Source organism: Phoca vitulina, unplaced genomic scaffold (assembly GCF_004348235.1).
Source record: "Phoca vitulina isolate PV1807 unplaced genomic scaffold, GSC_HSeal_1.0 scaffold5, whole genome shotgun sequence".
Classification (NCBI taxonomy): Eukaryota; Metazoa; Chordata; class Mammalia; order Carnivora; family Phocidae; genus Phoca; species Phoca vitulina.
The window spans coordinates 61,145,140-61,170,097 of NW_022589708.1; the positions used below are offsets into that span (position 1 = coordinate 61,145,140).

General features: G+C 41.9%; 1 protein-coding gene across 1 annotated transcript; it reads right to left on the minus strand.

The window, feature by feature from the left end:
• Window positions 1-696: 696 nt before the first annotated feature.
• On the minus strand, window positions 697-23,562 carry NEK3 (NIMA related kinase 3). The gene is made up of 16 exons (XM_032403094.1): window positions 23,492-23,562; window positions 20,778-20,950; window positions 18,697-18,790; window positions 18,512-18,609; window positions 17,140-17,223; window positions 16,295-16,362; window positions 16,115-16,201; window positions 13,994-14,048; window positions 10,794-10,994; window positions 10,326-10,398; window positions 8,005-8,054; window positions 4,904-5,003; window positions 4,235-4,378; window positions 3,621-3,755; window positions 1,657-1,783; window positions 697-1,240 (listed from the first exon to the last, which is right to left on the minus strand). The coding sequence occupies exons 2-16, from the start codon at window positions 20,892-20,894 to the stop codon at window positions 1,156-1,158; spliced, it is 1,518 nt and encodes a 505-aa protein (XP_032258985.1). The 5' UTR covers window positions 20,895-20,950; window positions 23,492-23,562; the 3' UTR covers window positions 697-1,155.
• Between the last annotated feature and the right edge of the window lie 1,396 nt (window positions 23,563-24,958).

A 24,958-nucleotide genomic window follows, 5' to 3' on the forward strand; every position in this document is an offset into this window, starting at 1 on the left:
CTGAAAAATGACAAATGGAGAGACTGTGAGAGAGCAGAAAAGAGTCTTGAAGGATGACGAGATGTCTAAAGGTAGATAAAGTGGGTGGGGTGAAGGTCTATACCACAGTTTTTGTACCTGAAGATTAAAAAAAAATGGTTTAAATCTACAAGATGTATGTATTCCATATTTCAGGAGATCCTTATTAATCATCCTACTGTAGATTCAGCTACTTGCCCTGGTTCTTCACTGGAGCACCATTCCTCATACCTGCTCAGGCTTCTGCTGTTTGCACACTTACCTCCGTGAGATCTCCAGGGAGGAGCCTCCTTCTTCTGGAGTACAATATGTCGCCTCACAACAGCATCCCAGGATGGAATGACAGGACCCAGCACAGGCGTGTCAGGGTGACCCACACAAGCTGGCATCCCATTAGTCCATTAGTTCCACAGCACTCTCTACTTTCCAATACTTTCCACCTTTGGCCTATTTCTTTCTCCTGCACAAGACTGCCAGCTTCTGACAAGATCTGTACTGCCCCACCGCCCCCCCTTCCCACAGCTGATCCTCTGACCTGGGTGCCTCTGTGCATCCTGTGAGGGGTGGTATTTAAGGATGGCGGGTCACTGGGGAAGATCATGGATCACTACCCAGAAACAGGCCTTACTGGAAAACTGCACAACATTATTTTCCAATTAAATTTATTTAGATCCTCAAACCTTTCATAAATGTAAAAAGAGTTACACAGCAATTAAGCACCAATCGTAACAGTGCAGAAATAACATGATGGGCTGCTACCATGGTCTATGGTCAGCACCCTTATGAGGAAGGCATTATCACCCTCATTGTAGAGTCGTGGAAACTGGGGCTCAAAGAGCTTAAATAATTGCCCACGATCACACAAACTGTAAGCAGTAGCATCCGATTTCTGTTCCAACTGCAAAGCTTGAAGCTCAGAGCCATTCTTCCACGCCTTCTCCTTTCAGTTCAAAAACTCATGAGAGTTACAGATTTTTTAAGCCTTGTACTAATCAGGAACAATTTTAAATATTCACAGTTTCCCCCTCTTCATTCTGTGCCCAAAGAAAACTGAATCCCGTGAGCTGATATTATCCAAACATTAATTCCCCACTTTAAACATCCACCCGATGTGACAAAGGAGCACTTCCTTGGGCGTTACCCATCCAACACTTCTTGCCAGCCAGCTCGCTGCTTCAGTTCTGACACCCAGTCAGGCCTGTCGTCATCCTCCTCAAAGTCCCTGTGAAGACACAATTTCGATATTAAGCCTCCATAGCAGGGGCACGGTAAGTATTTTTTGGTGGCTCAAAGCAGAACACTACCATCACAATATTTACATTTTTGAAAAATGCGCTCCATAAGGCAACTGACCAGAGGAAAAACATTGTTAGCTCTTCCAAAGGAACACTTCTTTCATGTTTCTATAAAATTTGCCAATAAAATCCAATATATTAAAAAATACTAAGTCCAAGCTGAACGGTTGAACTCAGGAATTCTATGATAATACCGTAACGCATTACTCGTCCCAGACAAAAGATCAAGATATGACTATTCATTTGTGATGTCGAGTAATATAACCAGCTCCTGCTAAACTTGAAATTAAGGTATGATTTTCACACACAATGGCCAGAGCCATGTAGGTATATCCCAACATACGTGTCCTCTGCATCCAGTCTAGGTTCCAGTCTCTCTGGGTCCAAAATGACAGAATCGTGACCTCCATCCACACTGTCTGACGCTTCTGTTTCTTCAGACAGGGGGCCCTTCAAGAACCCTTCTGAACCTTCAGAGGAAAATTATGCCAATTTTAACAGTAGTGGCGTAATTAGTGAATGTCGGACTAAAATCCTCCAAAAGCTTGCTGGCTCACTGAGGACAATGGTATATTTCTTTTGTAGCGCCTTCCCCATTACAGAGCATGATTTCTGGCATGAGACAGGCCCGTGAAGCATCAGTATGGGTATTAAATTTAAAAACAGTACTTTCTTCAAAAGAAAAATTTAGAAAATCATAATTGAAACCTTCAAATACAAGAACCTATATAAAGTTATCTTTGGATCATCGTCTTCCAGTTGTTTTTCTTTTGAGCTCCCCACCCCCAACTTTTTCCCATGATGGGGAATAAAATTAGGGAATGGAGACCACATGCGTGCTTTCAAAAAATTTTCTAGATGGCAACTGCTTTCAGATTTTTGCTCACACAACAATAACCTAACACAAAAATGTGGGCTACATCTTTATAAAACCCTTTCATAATAGAGCTATGACATAGGTTTTGAACAGTGAACAGGGACCAGAAACAAAATCCAGGACCTACAATTGCTACAACAAAATTCACAACTGTTAACCTTCCTTAACACCATCCTTCTATGCACCCACCTCTGCCGGGGCACCTATGACAATCTGCGCACAGCTCTATCAGAACACACCTCTAAAAATTCACCTACACCACTCTAAACCTCTCTCCTTGAGTGCTGGTCTCCCACCAAACTCCCCCAGGGAAGGAGCTGTGTTTTATTCTTTTTTTTTTTTTTTAAATCTTAACCTGGCATGTTTGGCACTCAATAAATACTGACCAAATAAACAAAGACAACTAAATCTGTTAAAATAAATACGGCCAAGACTTGCCACGGCATTACACGTTCTACTTGGCATAATTTATCTTAGATCTTAACTTAGCAAGATGGCTTAATACTTGAATTATCAAAATTATACACACATGTACACACCCTTAATGCAGTCCTTTGGCCTCGATTCCTACAGATAGTATTATAAAAGGTAATTTTGTACAATTTTAGTGAAAATGTCTGTAGAAATGATAAAAAAAATCATATCCTAATTACTCCTCTTTCTTGAGGTCTATTCAATACAGCAGGATTCAAGCACAGAGCAAAAGAAATCTTGAAATTCCTCAAAGTTTACTATGATGGAGTCTGAACTGTAAAGTCAGTCAGGCAGTAGTGTATTTGCGTGGTTAAAAATGGGCTACTCTTCAAAGTAGTCCCACAATTATTAAAACAAGCAAACAAATAAGCAATTAAAAGTAATGAAGCTCCATGGGAAATTTTAATTAGAGCTCAATACTGGCTAAAAAAGATTCAAGGAAACCTAAAATGTACAATGTTATGAATCATCTTATAACTTTAAAATCAAAGTCTCTGGGAGGGGCGAATAGGGAATTTTCTTTAAATGGGTACATGCTTTCAGATTCGGAAGGTGGGGAAAGTTCTGGAGATGGATGGTAGTGATGGCTGCACAACGGAAATACACTTAATGCCCCTGAACTGCACACCTAAAAATGGTTTAAATGGTAAATTTAGTTTATGCATGTCTTACCACACTTTTTAAAAAAATCAAAGGGGAGGCGCCTGGGTGGCTCAGTAGGTTAAGCATCTGCCTTCAGCTCGGGTCATGATTCCGGAGTCCTGGGATCGAGCCCCTGGGCTCCCTGCTCCGTGGGAAGTCGGCTTCTCCCTCTCCCTCTGCCCTTCCCCCTGCTCATGAACTCTCTCTCTCTCTCAAGTAAATAATATCTTTAATAAATAAATAAATAAATTGAAATAAAAATAAAAATAAAAAAATCAAAGAGTTTCCACAGGTAGGTAATAGACTTGAGTCACCTGGTCTATATATTGTATATGTTTGAAACGCCAAGCTGAGATCTGCATTCTTAAGGATGTTCATCAGAGTTTCTGGAGTCTCTTTCAGCCACTGCTTACGGGTGTTATTTTCACTGTACTTTATTACAGAACCACCTAGTTGTGAAAAGGTGACAGTTAGGGCCACGTAAAAAAGATTTTCAGCATATATCTTCCAGACTGTATTCTAAGCGAAGTTAATTGTATTTTCCTCTCTACTAAAATCTATTTCACTCACCTACGTGAGCACTGCTCTGATACGTGACACCAAATATCTTTTACAGAGTGACATTAAAACAACAACAAGAACAATCTCTAGCCCATTAAACAACCATGAGAAAATGCTCTGTAGTGGGCACGTGGGTGGCTCAGGTGGTTAAGTCTCTGACCCTTGATTTAAGCTCAGGTCATGATCTCAGGGTTGTGGGATCAACCCCCACATCGGGCTCCACACTGGGAGTTGAACCAGCTTCAGATTCTCTCTCTCTTCTGCTCCCTCTGCCCTCCCCACCCCATACTTGCTCTCTCTCTTAAAAAAAAAAAAAAATCACCTAAAGAAAATGTTCAATAGTAACAGCGTTCAACTGACTACTAACCTCTCTCATCCCCGGCTGCTAAACTGGAGGAGAGTATGGCTGCGTTTTCCAAAGCCGTGAGAGCTGTGCTGGGGACATTTTTCTCCCACTGTCGCCTGATAGGACTTGGTGAACTGAGTTTCCTCAGATGGACTGATTTATTATCTGATTTTAAAATGTAAAAAAGTATTGCTAAGCATATTATTTATCATCTATATGAACACATATACTTGAACAACTACATAGAAAGAAGTCTTTCTTTTCTCTTCCAAACTCAAATCCACTCACAATGTTTTTCAAGTCTAGGCAGTAAAGGGAATGAAAAAAAAAAACCTCCAAATGAAAAGGTAAAGCTAATTTTTAAGGGAATTTTTAAAAACACATATATATATTATACAATGTATAAGAATGAAGCCCCAAGAGGTTGTGTATTTCTGCACATGGTTTCTATGACAGAGAGCGCAAGAAATACTGTTTTTTTCTAAAGGCTCTTATTAATAAACACTATTCTCTTTTTTTTTATGAGTAATAAAGTATTCCTATACCATTAAATAAATCACTGGATAAGCAAACAAAAATCTGCCTGTCCACTTGTTTATGACACCTATGACCTAGTAAGATGAAAATTAATATTCCTTCCATATTCCCCAATTCCTCACTTATACAACAATTAGAATTTGAATAACTTACCTTTCTCTTTGTTTACCGTCCCCAGTGCACTTTCAACTGAATTTTTATTAATGTTTTCTAAATTAGTGTGGCTGTACTTTCTAGCTTCTTCTTCCCTTGGCTTTAAAAGGGATTAAAAATACAGATTTTAGTATATGTGCTGCCAAAGCGAGCACAAAAATACAGATTAAAAATGCTTAAAATGCTACAAACAAAGTAAAGTAGGCAAAGTCAGCTATCTTAATTTTAAATAAAGATTAATGAATTTAAAAAACATTAATAACCATAGAACCCCATACACCACTGTATATGTCATACATATTTATATGTAAGTTAAAAACCATATACATACATATATATTAAAGTCATATATATTTCTAATCCTGATTTTTTTTTAAAGAGAGAGTGAGAGCAAGGGGCAGAGGGAGAGGGGGAGAGAGAATCCCAAGCAGGCTCCATGCTGAGCACAGACTACGACGCGAGGCTCAACTCACAATCCGGAGATCGTGACCTGAGCTGAAAACAAGAGTCCAACGCTTAACCGACTGAGCCACCCAGGTGCCCCTATATTACTAATCATTAATATTGATCAATGCAAATATGAAGAGGATATATAAAATAACAGAGGTATTTGAGAGGTCTTTATAGAAGCAATGAGTAATGAAAAATTTCAGTATGGTTTGCTGTATTGGGCTTTTCATGCTGGAATATCAAAATGAGATTTTTTTTTTTAAAGATTTATTTATTTGACAGAGAGAGACACAGCAAGAGAGGGAACACAAGCAGGGGGGCTGGGAGAGGGAGAAGCAGGCTTCCCGCCGAGCAGGGAGCCCGACACGGGCTCGATACCAGGACCCTGGGACCATGACCTGAGCCGAAGGCAGACGCTTAACGACTGAGCCACCCAGGCGCCCCTCGAAATGAGGTATTTTATAAAGTTGCTATATATGGTCAAAATGTTCCCACTTCACCTGAGTGGCTCAGTCGGTTGAACATCTTGATCTCTTGATTTCAGCTCAGGCCATGATCTCAGGGTTGTGAGATCGAGCCCCATGTAGGCCTCCACAATTGGCAGGGAGTCTGCTTGAGATTCTCCCTCTCCCTCTCCCACACCCTCCCTCTAAAAATAAGTAAATAAAATCTTTAAAATGTTCCCACTTAATTTGGTATTTTTCCAAATTATCTAAGCTCCTGATTTCATGAAATATAGTAACACACTGTCTAGACGCCATTAAATCTGCATGTATTTTGAGAAGGAATACATTTCCTATGCCTAGACAGTTTCCAGCATATAGGTTCTCAATGATTTGTGGAGTGAATAAATAAACAGTAGGCTGTAGCTGGAACTTTGTTCTTATTTCTATACAGTGGTTCTCAGACTTCACTCCCCACCGGGCGAAGGGCCCCCCCATAGACAAAGAAGTCAGAATCGCGGCGGGTAGTGGTGATTAGCAGTTTTTAAAAGCCCTGAGGGCATTTTGATGTTGCATCCGGGCCGATGGTCACTGCCGTACGGACTACAGCCTGAAAGAGTGCTCCTGGCTCGGTGCCACTCGGCTCTGCCCTCACACCGTCACACCTTGCTGGCTTGCCCGGGACCTTCTTCCTACCTCAGCTCTTCCCTTATCTGACCAACTTTCTGGCTCTCTCTTCGTTCTGCTTACATTTCACCCTCTTTTCATCTGCAAGAACACACGGATGTGTCCACTGTAGGGGGTATTAAAACGACAGGGGTGGTTGCCTGGGACAGGGGTCAGGATGGTCTGCAAAGGGCCCTGAGGAAACTTTTTAGGAGGCTGGGATTTCTAGATCTTGATTGTGGTGGTGGTTATATGACACTATAAAATTTCCTAATTCATCAAACTCTACACTAATGGGTAAATTTTACTGCATATAAATTATGCCTCAATAAAGCTGGGGAAAAAATAGATATTCTCACACAAATAAAAAAAAAAAGTACAGGGGCAGGATCTATTCCATTGTGGCAACATAATGGTGGGATGCTGTTATTTATTTACTGCCAAATCTCCATTCCAAAAAATCTGACAAGTTTAATTATTAGTACATTCCATAAATAGAATGATTTGTTGTTAGTACATTTTTTTCTTTTTGGAATTAAAAGGTGGATGAGGAAAGAAAAACAAATCATGAGTAGGGCACGATTTACTGGGTTGAGCTTGACAACACTCGGAAGTAGATCCGCTGTTCTCTTGAGGCCTTTACTGCAGCTTTCGTGTCAAAGAGCTCACAGCCGCCCAGGGCAAAACAAGACAAACAGGACCTTGAATGCCAGGCTGAAAAATGTCAACTTGGTCTGTCAGATAATGGGGAGGCACTAAAAGTTCCGAACAGAAAGATGTCAAGAGCAAAATACAGACCTAAATACCCTTTAGCCGTTAAGAGGAAAGTATTCTGACACGGGCTATACCATGGATGAAGCTTAAAAATACTATGCTAAGCAAAATCAAAACAAAAAACAAAAAAAAAACCCTACGCTAAGCAAAAAGATACAAAAGGACAACTATTGCATGATTCCGCTCCTGTGAAATATCTGGAATAGGCACATTTATAGAGACAGAAGGTAGGATGGAGGTCACCAGGAGCTTGGGGTGGCGGTGCCGGTCGGGGGGGAATGGGGAGTTACTATATAATGGGCAGAGTTTCTGTAACAGGGTGATGAGAAAGTCCTAGAAACAGAGAGCGGGGATGGTTACCCAACACTGTGAATGGGATTAATGCTGCTGAATCGTATGCTTAAAAGTGGCTAGGATGGGAGATTCTGTGTTATATATGGTTTACCACAATGACAAACAAACCAAAAGCCAAGCTAAAGCAAGATGTTCATGACTGAAAGCAGAACACAGTTCTCTCACATCTACATTGAAACCACTGGTCATCAGTAATTAAAAACAGAAAAACAAGGCACATGAACCAAATGCTCGGGGATCTCCAGCAGCTCAGCTGACGGCGGGGGCGACAGCCACCAATTACTTCTTGTGCCAAAGGCCGAGAAACTGCTGGCCGGGAGGGACCAGGCCCCAGTCTTACAAACATCCCACGGAACCCAAGAGAGGGGAACCCAAGAGACAGGGGTTTCATAAACGTAATTTCCAAGCTCTTACCATCGTGGTTGCTTCATTTTCCAAAGCTATCTTGCTTCTGCTGGGGTCTGCTTAAAAAGAAAAGAGAAGGTAGGAAGAGAAGGCATGCAGAGGCTCACGTGATTAAGTTCCTCATGTGATGTGCAGAAAGCCCAAAAGACAAATGAAGTTTTTGAAGTCCAAGAGCCAAAGCCTTAGCCTGAATAGTGATATCAAGCTTTACCCACCAGGTAATTTATTTTTTTATTTTTATTTTTTAAGATTTTATTTCTTTATTTGACAGAGAGAGACACAGCGAGAGAGGGAACACAAGCAGGGGGAGTGGGAGAGGGAGAAGTAGGCTCTCCCCTGAGCAGGGAGCCCGATGCTGGGCTCGATCCCAGGGTCCTGGGATCATGGCCTGAGCCGAAGGCAGACGCGCTTAATGAATGAGCCACTCAGGCGCCCCTATCCCACCCGGTAATTTAAAGAGGCTGTTTCTGCTGTTTTATTCCTAATGTTAACATCTGAAAGGTAGGGCATCGCGATTCACTCATGCCTGCCCATTTAGGCACTAGAAGCTGAGATACTCTGCCTCCCTGGGAGGTCACTGTCACCTCCAGCTCAGGCTAGCTATGGCGTCTGTGCTTTTCCTGACAGCTATGACAGCCCATGGAACAGGGATCCCTCGTAAGAAGGGAGCTGCTTGCTCCCTCACGAGGCACTGGTGGCGGCAGTCAGCGAGACCCCGGGCACGATCCCTTCGGGAAGAGGGGCTGATTTGCCCAGTAGAGCCTGGCCCTCCATGCTCCTCATTCATTCAACGTTGTAAAAACTTGCTGTCGAGCACCTGTGATGACAGGTGCGGAGGATACCGCAGGGAGTGAATGAGACGCAGCCCCTGCCCTCACGGAGCGTGCACTGTTCCGGCGGAGACGCCAGCCGACACACGGTCTGCCATGCTGGCCTTTCTCCGCTGGTTTACTCCTCTTTTTTAGGAATGGTAAGACTACACTTAGCCAAACTATTTTGAAACTTTTCTTAGACTGGCTTTTATTGTTGTTGTTGCCTAGCATTTTAAAACTAATTTCCCACTACCCTGGGATGCGGACAAAAGCTACAAAATAGTACCTAACGTAAAGTTAACACTAAAGCAAACTGGAAACAAAGGCAATTGGCTAACCCTTAAGGAATGGAGAAAAGCCTGAATTACAAGACCAAGGGGTTTGCATTACTAAAAGGATATGCAATCCTACAAAAATAACATTTAAAATTGAACTGTCAGAAAACAGTAGGGTTTTTGAGTGTTTCTTATGGAGTATGTAAGCCCGAGAATAGTGGGCACCAAACAATGAAGGTTTGCAACATGTCCCTACAGCGAGTGGATGATCTATTTCTGTCTTCTCTCTTACTCTGGTCGAATCTACCATCTTCGGTGGATCTCATCAGATGGAAGGTCTGAGTCATTGATGACAAACAAAAAGGAACAAAAATAGGGGCACTTGGGTGGCTCAGTCGGTAGAGCCTATGACAAGTCTTACTCTCAGAGTCGTAAGTTCGAGCCCCATGTTGGGCATAGAGTTTACTTAAAAAAAAAAGAAAAGAAAAGAAAGGAAAGGAACAAAAATAGCTTTGAAAAAATTAAGAGATGACAACTTCCAAAGAGACAATAAATTACATTTGAAATTTGTTCAGGATCGACTAAATATGTATGGAAATTTTGTGCAGCTATTATGTGGACAGTAGACAGTTTCAACTCTTGAAAAGGCATTTATTTATTTATTTATTTATTTAAAAAATCGTTTATTTATTTATTTGTCAGACAGAGAGAGCACACGAGCAGGGGGAGCGGCAGAGGGAGAAGCAGACTCCCCGCTGAGCAGGGAGCCCGATGCAGGGCTCGATCCCAAGGCCCTGGAATCGTGACCAGAGCCGAAGGCAGATGCTTAACTGACTGAGCCACCGAGGTGTCCCAAGGCTCTGCTTTTTAAAATTTTATTTACCAGATGGTTCTTTGGATACTTGGGGATAATTTCCTACAAGATTAACATTGTATTTTCATGGTTAGATTCCCAGGCCAGGCCACAGAAGCCTTCTACCTGACCAAAGGGAACATGGTACTAATAATGAAACAGAGAACAATCTTTACATCATTAAAATCTCCAAACTAGGCTCTTTGATCCCTGGAAAATTAAAAGTATAAAAATCAGTACAGAATTACATCTGAAATAGCAATAAGAAAATTTTAATTTCAGGAGATCTCTGAAATTGTCTCTAGTAACTTGAAAATGATATTTTTCTTTTTTGTTAAACTACATTTTAAAAGAAAATTGAACAAAAAGTAAGCTTTCTAAAATTCTTACCTTTTTTCCTTGGTGTACTATGCTTAGAGTTTTTGGTTTCTTCTAATACCTGCTCGCCATATTCTGTGATGATCTGAAAATTTCAAGTAGAGAATTTAAAGATGTAAGGTAAGGTACACTTTTCTTTAGACACTGCCATAATGTCATTTAATTATCAACATTTCTTCCTCACAATCATATTTACAATTGAAAAGTAAAAATGCCATTTAGAAAATACCTATAATTTAGACACACAAATAGACGTTTTTACACGTCTAGAGAAAGATAAGAAAGGTTACACAAATTCTCCCTGTGAGTATTCTCAGGGAACAGCATTATGGAAGGGAGAGGAGGGAAAGGAAGTTTTTATTTTTTGGTATATTCTTCTGCATTATTTGAATTTTTACAAGCATGTACTACATGTTGTGTTTAAAAGATAACGAACCATTTGACCCTACTTGAAAACCACTCCCAGTCAATCTAACATACCTCTGGGGGTAAGCACTTGCGGACAAGCCGAGCCAAAGAGCCTCTAGAGAGCAGTGTTGTAGCGGAAGGGCGATGTGAGGGATTCCTTTTAAACATCTGCTTGATCAGATGCTGGAGTTCACAGGAGTACTGAGACGGCAGTGGGCACAGGGACCCCTGACATATTTTGAGAATAAGACTTTTCCAGCTGTTTGCCTGAAACTAAAAAGTAAAACTGAACTGTAAGAGCAGAGACAAGGCAAGAGTGGAAGAAATTATCAGCTCAGTGGAATTTTTATGAATTAATTTAATTTTATAAAAGTATCTGCTGCCTGGTCATTTTTCTTCCCAGAGGGAGCCTTAAGGTACTATTCAAAATCTTACAGTGGGGGGGCGCCTGGGTGGCTCAGTCGTTAGGCGTCTGTCTTCGGCTCAGGTCATGATCCCAGGGTCCTGGGATCGAGCCCAGCATTGGGCTCCCTGCTCAGCGGGAAGCCTGCTTCTCCCTCTCCCACTCCCCCTGCTTGTGTTCCCTCTCTCGCTGACTCTCTCTCTGTCAAATAAATAAATAAAATCTTTAAAAAAAAAAAAAAAAAAAATCTTACAGTGGGTTCAGAAGGAAGGTAAACATAAACAGTGCAAAACCTCCCCATCTAGAGAAAGGGTTAGCATTGATTCCAGCTTTGGATACTTTATCACTTATAATCAATGTGTGTGCAGATACACATTTTTAACATATTTTAAAAATCAAAGTAATGCATACGTGTAGCTTTTTAAGAAGTCAGTGGTACTAACAGGCTTACAATAAGTGTAACATCCCTTTGCTTCATTCCTCCCCAGAACCCCCTAGTCCTGCCCCCTTGTGATATGTACTCCAGACTATTCCAGCTTTAAACGTCTACTGCCAGATCCCTTTTACCTTTCATGTCATCAAAGTAGCTATTAAAATTTGACAAGCAATAGAATGGGAATCAAAATGACATGCCAGAATAACATGTAAAAAAGTCTTCACTGTAGAATAAACACTGAAATTAACATTAGGTGTTAGTCTTGGTGATACTTATGTAAGAGCATGTTCGCATTCTGCCTTGGAAATGCACCCTATTAATAAAATATGCAAGTGAAGATATGAAAAAGGAAAAAAGTTAACATATAACAAGGGAAAAATTCAGGTAGTGAAAAATGAGACTGAATCTGCTTTGTCTCTGGCTTTTGGAACATTATACCAGGTTTCTCCATTTCCTAAAGGTTTGAGAACTACTTTTGCCTCAAAGCAGATGAGAGAACAGATTGTGTGCCAAATATCAGGGCACTTAATTCTTATTCTTGCTAGAAAAAATAAGAACATGTATATGAAAGTTCACCAAAAAAAAAAAAAAAAAAAGAATCAGGGGAATAAAGAATATAATAAGTAAGATACTGGAGTTTTAAAAATAATCTTATTTGTATAAAACAGTGGTTCTCCACTTGGGCTGCACATTAGAATCACCTGTTTTAAAGATTTATTTATTTATTTGAGAGAGAGAGAGAGAGAGACAGAGCAGGTGTGAGCAGGGAGAGGGAGAGGCAGAGGGAGAGGGAGAGAATCTCAAGCAGACTCCGAGCTGAGCTGCGAGCCCCACTCAGGGCTCAATCTCATGACCCTGAGATCATGACCTGAGCTGAAACCAAGAGTCAGACACTCAACCAACTGGGCCACCCAGGCACCCCTAGAATCACCTGTTCTATAAAACACTACTGTCCAGGACACCCTCATGGGTTTCAATTCAATTAGTGTGGCATGGGCCCAGGCATCGCCATTTTGTAAAGTCTCCCAAGTTGTTCTAACGATGCAGCTGGCGTTATAAACCACATACATTCGAGGAAGACAGCACGTGGTTTCAGTGTGAGTGCCTTTCACCTAGTGGTGGTGAAGGCTTTTTCTCCATCATTCACTCTCATATTTCTCAGGCCCATCTGTAAAGATGCTTGCCGGGGGTGGGTGGGGATGGGCGAAACAGGTGGAGGGGATTAAGAGGCACAGACTTCCAGGTATAAAATAAATAAGTCGCAGGGATGAAAAGTACAGCACAGGGAATATAGCCAGTAATATCGTAATAACTTCATATGGTGGCAGATGGTAACTATGGTTACCGTGAGCATTTTGTAATGTATGTTAAGTGTTGAATCACTATGTTGTGCACCTGAAACTAACATAATACTCTATGTCAACCACATTTCAATTAAAATTTAAAAAATGAAAAAATGCTTGGTTAGAGCTAAGTTTCAATCTGTACCCAAAGGACAGAATTTATTTCTATGAAAAGCTAAGACTTAATAGGGACGAGTGCTATGATTGTTCGTTCTGTGTAATAAATAACTGCTAAATAAGCCGGCCAAATTATTTAACCTCTTTTTTGTTAAACTAATTCTTAAAATAGCTTGAAAAAAATAAATATAAAAATAATTTTTTTTTCACAATAGCCAAAAGGAGAAAATAACCCAAATGTCCAACAACAGATGAATGGATAAACAAAACAAGGTATAAACACATAATGGAATATTATTCAGTCATTGAAAGGAATGAAATTGTGACACGTGCTACAACATGGATAAACCTTGAAAACATTATGCTACATGACATAAGCCAGACACAAAGAGAAAAGTACTGTATAATTCTGCTTACATGAAATATCTAGAATACGCACATTCTCGGAGACAGAAAGTGGATTAGAAGTTACCAGGGGCTGGAGGGGAGGGATGGGGATGGAAACAGGTATGAATTCATCTGTTAGAAGGCGGAGGAGGGTCAGTAATGGATCCTCCAGACCAAGAAGGTACTTTAATACTGAAAAACAAAGCAAGCCACTCCATACCATTTACGGAGAGTTTTATGCAGGGTAATTACCGACAGGGGCAATGGGCTGGGGGCAAGACGGGCAGGGGAGTGCAGGGCTTACACAGCTATTCTCTGCCCTATTCTCCACAACTATCTGGACCTTAACCCCCAGCTTCTCTGGAGGGAGGGGCATGGTGGTGAGGTCACGAGTTAGTTATCCAAAGTGATACCACCTGTGCACCAGAGGGAAGAACAAGATGGCAGGCCAAAGATGGAGTCAATGCTGTCAGCGCTCCTACAGCGTCCGAGGGAAGCACACAGCCAAGTGGAATCTGTCACATTACTAAGGACTTAGCCAGATATGACAAGAGGCTGCCTTTTCCATTTTACACACCATACTTACTGGATGCTTAAGGGTACAGAGCTCATACAGAATGCATCCCAAGGACCAGATGTCACTGGAAGCATAAAGAAGCAACGTAATGACAAATGGGTTATGAGTGATTATATGAAATATAAAAGAAAAGAAAAACGAAAAATTACCTTTAATAAGAATAAAAATCACCAGGAATTCCTAGCTATTAAAATAAAATACATAAGTGTGATCTAATACTTAGGTACTTACTAACGTAATGTTCACAGTAAAACTCTGCTCCCAAGCCCCTACCCTCCAAATCAGGGTGGTTCAGATATCATTTCAGCAGCATTTGGTACAGGAGGGAGTATTCGTGGACTCAGACTGGGATAGTTGGAAGAAGGGCTTTAGGAGTCATTCAGTGTACCTTCCACCCAGACCATCTGGGAGCAACCCCAGGCCTTTTGATCACACCTCCTGATAAATAGCTCTTTACCTTGGGCCAGCCTGTGCCCCTGTTGGATGGCTCAAGCAATAGTGGTCTTCCTTATCAAAGCCAAAATGTGTCTTCTGGGAACCCTCATCCTTGTTAGCTCTATATTCCCAAACGAAGAGAATAAGACCACTCATTCTTGTGTTAGCTCTACATTCCCAAACGAAGAGAATAAGACCACTCATTCTTCCACAAAACAGTTCTTCAAAACTCAGAAAGGAGTCCTATAGCTTGCCCCATACGCCCACCCTTCTTCATACTTAGCACTTCTGTTTCCTCCATCATTCTCATTACCTAGTTGTCATGCCCCAGACTTTTTCTACGTGATATTCTTTGCATTTTAAATAATGGCTTTAATCAATGGTTTCCCCCAACTTTCGATTTTTTTAAAATTTCAAATGTACAGAAAAGTAAATGTCCACATGCTCTTTCTTAGACTCCCCTACTGTTAAATTTGCCACGTTTGCGAGCTGTTGCCCTCTTCCATATATATCTGAACCTCTTGAAAAAAAGACTGCAGACACCAAAGACTTCACCCCCAAACATGTTAGCATGTATCTCCTCAGAGCAAGGATACTCTCCCTCATAAACACAATACCATTGTCACATCCAAGAAATTTAACCTTAATTCAATAATATCATCGAATATTTGTCCAAACTAATTTTCCCAATTGGCCCAGTAAGTTCCTTTATAGCTACTCTGTCCCCAATGCACTCAATTTTACTCTTAAAAGAAACTATTCAGTACGGATTATCATATTCTTTCCAGAAATCAGCTCGACAGAAGGTAACAAGAGCCTGTAGGTGTTTCTATTTCTAGGAATTCATGCCAAGAATGTGTTACAAAATAATGACCTATTTATGTACAAAGGTCTATTAATCACAACACTGTTTATGATACTGAAAATTGGAAATATATCATTAGACCAACAACAATATTTGTGAAGAGTTTAAATATGTGGTGATATGAATATGATATAATATAAAATTTTTTAAAAAGCAGGATGCCAAGTTATATATAGAATACATAAACTAGGTTTAGGGGGGAAAGTGAATGGATGGATAAAACACCAAAGTGTTATTAACAGCAGTGAAAAAGTAGGTGACTACCATATCCTTTCTTGTATATCTCTGTATTTCCAATACTCCCCCTGCTCACCCACTCCATCAATGGGCACGTTATTACTTATAGTCAGAAAAATACTATGTTTTAAATCATAGGGTCTTAATACCATCTTCTTTTAATTAATGAACCTATCAGTTAAGTACTTATTATCAAGTCCTGCCAATATTAACGCATTGACATAATCCAGGGGTTCCCGAATTTTGCTGCACACTGGAATCATTTGGTGATGCTGGAAAATTACCGCTACCTGCTTCCCACCTGAGCTGCGGGACTTTTACAGGTGAGAGCAGCAGAGTGTGAGAAGCAGTCATGTCATTCATACTGTTCCCTAGAAATGACTAGCCTTTCCTTTGGCATTTACATTTAGCTCCTTTCAGCTCTGATTAAAACAGTTAGAAAACTGTGACTTTCATCTAGAAGCCTGCGCATTTAGATTCCACACTGCTTTCAAATATATTTTTCAAAAACCAAACTTGACTTGTCGGCTACAATGCCTGTCACCGAGCAGTCATGCCTGCGACTTCTTGTACCAAGTGAAAACATTACTTACCTTTTATTGTTGTAAGGCATGTTCTCCCAAATTTCTGGCGGCACGTAATAAGGTGTTCCCACATATGTACAAGCAAACGCCATAGGACTAAAACCATAAAAAGGCAAAGCACAATTACAGTGCATTCCTGAATAATGGATATTTTGATTGCTGTCACTACTACAGAATAGATACACATACCTGGAGAGAAGACGGGCAGATCCAAAATCTCCCAGTTTTACTTTTCCATTTTGGGTGAGGAAGATGTTCTGCATTAAAAAAGAAGGCTGAGATTATGTCTTGCATCATTCACCCACAAGGCAGAGATCTCCGGAGAAGCTGTCTTTCAAAGCCTACTGATGATGGAGATTAAGGGTAGAGATGCTGACAGCTGAGTCCCGGAGCGGAACACAAAAGGGTAAGATACGCTCTTGACAGCTACATGTTCCCCTGCTTGGGAATTCAGGATCACTGCTTAGAAATCAAACAAGTGAGCATAAGATTTTATCGGCAGATGGGCACCTGGGTGGTTCAGTCAGTTAAGCATCTGCCTTCAGCTCAGGTCATGATCCCAGGGTCCTGGAATAGAGTCCCGCATGGGGCTCCCTGCTCAGCAGGGAGTCTGCTTCTTCCTCTACCCTTCCCCCTGCTCATGTGTGCTCTTACTCTCTCTCTCTCAAATAAATAAAATCTTAAAAAAAAAAAGACCGTATCAGGCAGAGCCTGATGGAGTGCCTGGGAATGTGTCAGAGGGACTCCATGGGGCAGGTCCAGGTCTCGACGATTTACCTTCTGAGAACGTACGGTCTGGTCTTAGTCAGCAGTCGCAAAGAGAGCTTTAAGCCTATTAACATACACTAGTAAAGAGATTTAATGATCTTTCTCAGGTAATACCTTACTTGGCTCGTATAAATATTAGGTTGACAAATGTTTCCAGGCTAAATGAAAATGTCCCAAAAGGAAAGAGAGGAACACAGACAAAAGACCGAGTGAAATAGTTTTTGTTTCTGTTTTCGCTTTTAGGCCCCAAAAGGTATTCCACTTACCTTGGACTTGATATCTCTGTGTAACACACGTTTCTTGTGAATGTGATTTACTCCAAGGCACATTTGTGTAAACCAATTAAGTATCTGTAAGGAGAGAGCATGCAGTAACTACAGGAATGCAGTAACTGGTTCGTGTTAACCCCAAATCCCAAAGAATCGTCTCCAGGCATTAGTTGACCTGGATTTTCCGTAATGTAAATACAGAACCCCTAAAAATTACATACTTCAACTAAGACTCCATGTTGCCTGGAGGAATTCAGAAAAACTGAATCCCATGTTCCATCATCTTGTGTATGATCTAAATAGCAATTTAGTTCAATAAAACTCCCACTCTGGTTTTCTTGAATTCAACCAAACAGAAGTATTTCTTAAATTTATATATAAAGGTAGTTCACCACTAAGGAATGAGTATGTTACAACTTTCTGTAATCATTATGTCAGATTTTCATTTGCCTTTTCAGAATGTTAATTTATTAACATTAAAAGATTTCATTACGGGGCGCCTGGGTGGCTCAGTCGTTAAGCGTCTGCCTTCGGCTCAGGTCATGATCCCTGGGTCCTGGGATCGAGCCCCGCATCGGACTCCCTGCTCTGCGGGAAGCCTGCTTCTCCCTCTCCCACTCCCCCTGCTTGTGTTCCCTCTCTCGCTGTGTCTCTCTCTGTCAAATAAATAAATAAAATAAAATAAAATAAAAAAATAAAAGATTTCATTATATTGTCAACCATCCTGTGAGTCAGCATTTTCTTCTTATAAATCCCTAGTCAATAGTACTCAGAATTTCTAAGTACCTAGGGAACCTATAATTAAATATCAAACTGATTTTTTTTTCTTTTTTGCTATGGAGACTCATTCATTTGAAGCCAAGGTTGATCTCCTTCTCTGGAATCCATATTTTTAACAACACAACTTCTAAATAAAAATATTTATGCCAAATGCTTTTATAACACGTTATACCCTAAATCAAACTAAGTCCCACTCAGGGTGTTTATTTAAATATTTTCCTTAGTCAAGTCATTCCAGTAATATTTAATACACAATTTTCCTTTAAAAAGGCAGGAAGTACCAGACTTAAAGGAAAGTGCTAAATTGTAAAAGGAAAAAGTGTGAGAATAGGTATTCCCCATGACACAGGAATTTGGGCTTCATTCTTCTGATGCTCTAGTCATGCAAAATAAACTGTCTTCTACAATGTCAGTACAACAAAATTTAAAATTTGAAATATATAGGACAAAACAGGAGTAATATAATTCTGAAACTCTTCTAAACACAGAAGTTTTATTCCTTGATATTTTATAAACACATCTATTGAGCTTGCTGAAAACACCTCAGGCAGCCACGTCCTGCACACAAAACAGTAGCACCGTATCTTACCCTATCTTCAGGAAACAACTTTCCTTTCTGCTGCTTTATCTTTTGCATTAGGTCCCCTCCGTCACAATATTCCATCACAATATACAGGTGTCCCTCAGCTAAAACAAACAGAAGACTCTTGAGGAAAGCCTCGTGGCCATAAAATAAATTCCACAATGGATTTATTTGGGGGAACTCATATTTACCTTCAAATGATTCTTGAAAGGCAACAATATTGGGGTGTTTCATTTTGGCTAACAGAACAGCCTCCTTCCTAGAATTCTGTGTACCAGAGAGAGACTAGAAGAAGATTTTAAATAGCATAAATGGAACACTTCATTTTAAAATGGATAGCTTTGAGAGCTTCATAGCAACACAGTACACAGTTGACCCTGGAACCACATGGGAGTCGGGGACAGTGATCCCCCGCCCCGTGCAGTCGAAAATCCACTTGTGACTTTTGACTTCCCCAAAACGTTAACTACTAATAGCCTTGGAATAACATGCAGAGTCAATTAACATATATGCTGTATGTTACATGTATCATATAATGTATTCTCACAATAAAGTAAGCTAGAGAAAAGAAAATGTTACAGGAAAATCACAAGAAGGCGAAAATACATTTACAGGATTGTGCTGCATTTACCAAAAAAATCTGCATATAAGTGGCCCCGTGCAGCTCACACCTGTGTGGTTCAAGGATCAAGCGTGGTTTGTATACGTCAATGCCAAAGGCAGTTTTATAGCAACGCACTGTGACCCAACTTATGTTTATCAAACTCTAGGAGAAAACGTGGTGATTTTTCAATTATGGCTATATTTTGCATGCTAAAGCTGACCCCTTATATCCTTACAAGTATAGAATGTAAACCGGTTTTCACATCATCCTCATCATAACTGATGTGGAGAGCCAGCATGCCATTAACCACAGTATATCCTTAAAGAAAAACTAAGGCTCTCATGTCTTACTGTCTGCATCACGTTTCCAGCCCACTGGCCCAGATGAAAAAGAGACTGGTTTGTTAGTGCAGTAAGGATGGAAGAAGATGGTTTACAAAGCTAGTTTCCAAAACTGTTTATCCCCTAACTTACTCTCCAAGCACAAAATCCCGAATGACTTATCTTTCAATTAAGAAACTGCCGTTGGGGGCGCCTGGGTGGCTCAGTTGGTTAAGCGACTGCCTTCGGCTCAGGTCACGATCCTGGAGTCCCTGGATCAAGTCCCGCATTGGGCTCCCTGCTCCGCAGGGAGTCTGCTTCTCCCTCTGACCCTCCCCCCTCTCATGTGCTCTCTCTCTCATTCTCTCTCTCTCAAATAAATAAATAAAATCTTTAAAGAAAAAAAAGAAAAAAAGAAACTGCCGTTGGAAAAAAAAAGGAATTAAAAAAAGATATTTAAAAAGGGGGCACCGAGGTGGCTCAGTAGGTTAAGCCCCCAACTCCTGATTCCAGCTCAGGTCATGATCTCAGCGTCTTGAGATGGGAGTCCCCTGTTGGCCTCTGTGCTCAGCAGGGAGGCTGCTTGAGATTCTCTCTCTCCCTCTCTCTTTCCTGCTTGTGCTCTCTCTCTCTCTCCAAAATAAGCAAATCTTTAAAAAAATGCAAATTCACAGGCCCATCTGGACCTACTCAACCAGAAACTCAGGGGTGGGCCCAGCAATCTATGTTTTAACCTCCAGATGACTTTGAAGCCCACTCGAGAATCACTAAAAGAGGTCAAGAACACCATGGGGAAATAAATACTTAGAATTCTGAGAATTTTATTAAAATGTATTTCTAAAAAATTGATTAAGATACTCTTAAGCAGCCTCCATGGCACAAATTCTTTCCTGTGACAACTATGATAAACAAGGATAAGGCAGCACCTTCCTCACCTTCCAGGGAGATAAAACCCAAAACTGATCCACAAAATAGCTTCCCTGATACCAAAGGTTACATGTTAGGTTTTTGCTCTTCACTGTATTTTTTTTATGCTTTATTTTCATTAATATGGCACCTGAGCTGCTTCTGGCAAAGCTTCTTACCCTCTTAGGTAGGCAAAATTGGAGATTATTCATTGAGATAAAAATAAACAGCAATCGCCACCTAGACTACTTTTCTCCCTTTGTGCTAATCACAAAAATTACCTAAAATCCATATAAAATACATCAAGACCTTGTAAAGCTAATGAATAAACCCATTACATCTTTTGCACAAAAGAGCAATTCCATGTTAAATCTCAAGAACTCATTTTCCTGGGCAAATTACATGTCCATTTTCAACTTGAGCTAATGGCTTCAGCAGTGACCTTGGGAAGCCTTATTTCCTTCATGGCAAACAGCTGATTACTGCTTTCTTGCTGAACCAGAAGGGCTCGGCCGAAGGAGCCCTCTCCGATCACTCTCAGGACCACGTAGCCATCCATGCTGGGGCACCACACAGTCCAGCTCCACCAACACGGTCACCACGACCTCTCCCAAACTGTATTCAAAAACAGAAACATTGACAATTAAATATATTTTCAAAAGGCAGAATGAATTCAAAGTAGCTCAAAATCACCATGATAGGACAACAGCAGTTTATTCCTTTATGGGCTGAACAGGTAGACCCTGAGCACCCATGCCAGGTTTTATAATCCTGAATACAAAATACATTTACAGACTGTACTGCATTTATCAAAATAGCCGCATATAAGTGGCCCCGTGCAGTTCAAAGCTGCGTTGTTCAAGGGTCAAGGGTGGTTTGTATACGTCAATGCCAGAGGCAGTTTTATAGCAGTGCACTCTGACCTCTCATGGTCCCTGCCAGCATGCCTGCCCCAAAGCAGATGGGACCTCACACCTCAACAAATGTAGGGTGATGAGTCTTACAGAAAGAGTTATGCTGGCATATGGCAGAAATATCCAGAGGAGTCGGGAAAATGATATTTAACTGAAGCCTGAAGGATGAATGGAAGTTGGCTAGGCAATGGGGGGAGGGAGGGAGGGTGATGTAGGCAGAGGGACTGGCCTATTTAAGAGCAAAAGAGATTGTGTTCAGTTCAAGGAATTGAAAGAGGACTGTCACAGGCTGGTGAGGCAGACAGGGCCTTATCTGAAGGCCATTGTAAACCAAGCTCGGGTTGCTGGATTTTATCCTTGGGGTAATTAATGTGCTGTCTCTGAAGGATTTTAACCAAGAGAGCATATTAGAAAAAAATCACTCACTCTAGCTGCAGAGCGAATGGACTGCACATAGGAGAGAACAAGAGGGCTGGAGTGGGACTCCAACAACAGAAAAGGCGGGAAAATGGCGATGGAGTGGAATGGGGTGGTGGCAATGGGGACGAAGAAAACGAAAGGAAATATGTGGAAAGAATTGGCAAGATTTTTGGTGACAGATTTATGGGGGACAAGCAGGGAGAAAGGGAAAAGGTAGACCTCCCAGGTTTCCAGTGTAAACTGGGTGAATGATACCATTCCCTGAGAAAAAGGAAAAGCACAATGGTTGTGAGTGTGTGTGTGTTTCACTTTTCTGGCAGTGGGAGTGTGGCATGGGTGCCGAATGGCATGGTGAAGGCAGACATTTGTTCCTTTTAGGACATGTTGAGCTGGAGATGCCTGTGATTAAGAAGAGATAAGCAGAGTCTTTGAACTTCAGTCTCCCTTTCCGTATTTCCCAGATGAAGCAGCTAGCTGGATTGGTTCATAGGTAAAGGAGACTGAATATAAAGTTCCTAACACTTTGCCTGGTACAGAGGAGGCCCTGGATAAATGATAGCCATTATTATTATTAAAACCTTAGCAACATGATGCATTAAAAAAAAAAACAATGGAATGAATTAACTTAATTTTCAGAAAGCCTACTTGTAGTGTTTTTTTTTTTTCTAATCATACCACAAAGAATTATGAGGCACAGAGAGCACGGCAGGTAAAGCAAAAATCACAAACTAAAACATACACTACAGCAACCTGTAAAATGTCGTTTGTATTCATGTGTGTCATAGAACCACCCTGCAACTTTAGAATTAATTTCTCCGTATTAACCAAATTAGAGGCATTGTGTTCAAACACAATTCTTTTCAAGAATAGTCAGGTCTTTCAGTGTATTTAGGGATCTGAAAGAAAAAAGTTAGTTGCCACTATTCTAACTGGCCCTTGGTAATACCCGATTTAACGAGGAGGCCAAGGGTGCCTGGGTGGCTCAGTCGGTTAAGCGTCCGCCCTCAGCTCAGGTCAGGATCCGCCCTCAGCTCAGGTCATGATCCCAGGGTCCTGGAATCGAGCCCCGCATCAGGCTCCCTGCTCCGCGGTCTGCTTCTCCCTCTCCCTCTGCTGCTCCCCCTGCTCCTGCTCTCTCTCTCAAATAAATAAAATCTTAAAAAAAAAAAAAAACAAAACAAGGAGGCCAAGTTTTCCCATATTTCTATTCTTTTATTCTTCAGGGTCTTTATTTTATGTCATGGACAGTAACCGATAAGCAAGAACCACCACTGACTTTTCTTAGCTGAAAACCAGTATTTATTTGGTCCTTTCTGCCCACATCTGCCCGTTACTCAATATGACAGCCGTAAGATCAGTAAAAGAGCTGTATATACTGAGTGTGACGAAGTCCCTTTGCATGCTCCTCCCAGTCAAATACGAGTAAAATGATTTGGAAATGGCCAGAAGTGGGCTCACGGGGGAGAAACCTTGGCGCGCAAGCTGAGAAGGCATGCACGCGGGGACCGCACCACCGGGGAGGCCAGCGGCGCGCAAATCCTTCCTGCCGGGGACCCCGCGCCGCCTCCAGGCTGCCACCAGCGCTGGACCCGGCGCTGCGGCGGGCGCCGAGAGGACAGAGGCGGCGGGGGGGGGGGGGGACCTGCGGGCGAGCGGCCCAGGCCCGGGGCGGAGCTGGGGCGGGGATCCGAGAGCGCCAAGAGCGGGTCTCCCACTCGCCCCCACCGCGCGGGGGCGCCGCCCGCTCCCCGGGCCCCAGGCCTCCACCATCGGCCGCGTTCCTTCCTCCAGAGGCTCCCTGCCAGGCGGCGGGACCGCTTACCGGCTTCCCCGGCGACCGGAGCCGACCCCGGCGTCCCCGGACTAGCGCGTTTCCGCCGGGCGGGCCGGCAGGTCGTCTCTCGGGTTGCCGGTGAAGGAAGGTTCTCGGGTTGGGCGGGAGGCGCTGTTATCGGAGTAGCCGGGCCTACTAAGGGCGCGTTTTAAAACTGTTGCTCCATAGCGCCCTAGAACAATGCCAGTATTTTTGAGGGAAAGTGTCTCCCAGCAACATGAGTTCTGCCTCCAGTTTAAGCGATAAGTTTCTCGGGCTCAGCACTCCGCTTACTAGGTGTGGGATCTTGGGCAAGTGTGGAAGGCAGAACAGTGAGTGGCCCCAAATTGTGGGTGTTAGGTTCCATGGCAAAGGGCAGTTAAGACTGCAGGTAGAATTAAGGTTGCCAACCAGCTAACTCTAAAATACGGAGATGATTGGATTTTCCGGGTGGGCACCTCCAAGTGGAAGAGAGGGGCAGAGTGGTGGTCAGAGAGATTTGAAGATGAAGAATAGGGCCACCAGCCAAGGAATGCAGGAGGCCTTAAGAGGCTGGAAAAGGGGGCGCCTGGGTGGCTCGGTCGGTTAAGCCTCTGCCTTTGGCTCAGGTCATGATCTCCGGGGTCCTGGGATCGAGCCCTACGCCTGAGCCCTGCATCAGGCTCCCTGCTCACCAGGGAGTCTGCTTCTACCTCTCTCTCTGCCCCTCCCCACCTGCTCTCTCTCTTGCTCTCTCAAATAAATAAAACCTTAAAAAAAAAAAAAAAACTGGTAAAGGCCAGGAAACAAATTGCCCTCTTGAACTTCCAGAAGAAACACAATCCTGCTTATATCTTGATTTTAGTCCAGTGAGATCTAATCCAGACTTCTGACTTGCAGAAGAGAGTACATTTGTGTTGTTTTCAGCCACTGAGTTTGTGGTGATTTGTTACAGCAGCAAATCTAGGAAACTCATACAGCAAGGCATGGCACCTACCTCCTAGGAGTATTGTGAAAGTCAAAATGGATATATTAGAATATATTTTGGAACAACTTCTGGTTCTAAGTGCTGAACGTGTTTCACCATAAAATGGTAGAGTTAATAGGTGATTATTCTGTAAATGTAGTGATAAGAGCAGGGTCTCTGGAGTATCATCTTCTTTCTGAATGGCCAACATTTGCAACATCTGCTCTGCTTGGTTTCAATTAAAGAAACAAAAACAAAACTATACATGCCTATGCCCAGAATGCTGCTACAAGCTGAAGTTCCATGAAATAACGCTCCTGCTGATTAGCCACAAGCACAGACTCCAACCACTTTATATTCCTGACAGCATTGCAGCAAAAGTCATAAAAACACCCAACTCTTTTTTTTCCCCCGCCCAATGTCCATAGTCATGAAAAGGACTTTTTATCTTGTTCCATGAGTGTATTAGTTTGCTAGGGCTGCCCTAACAAAGTATCACAAACCGAGTGGCTTGAACAACAGAAACCTAT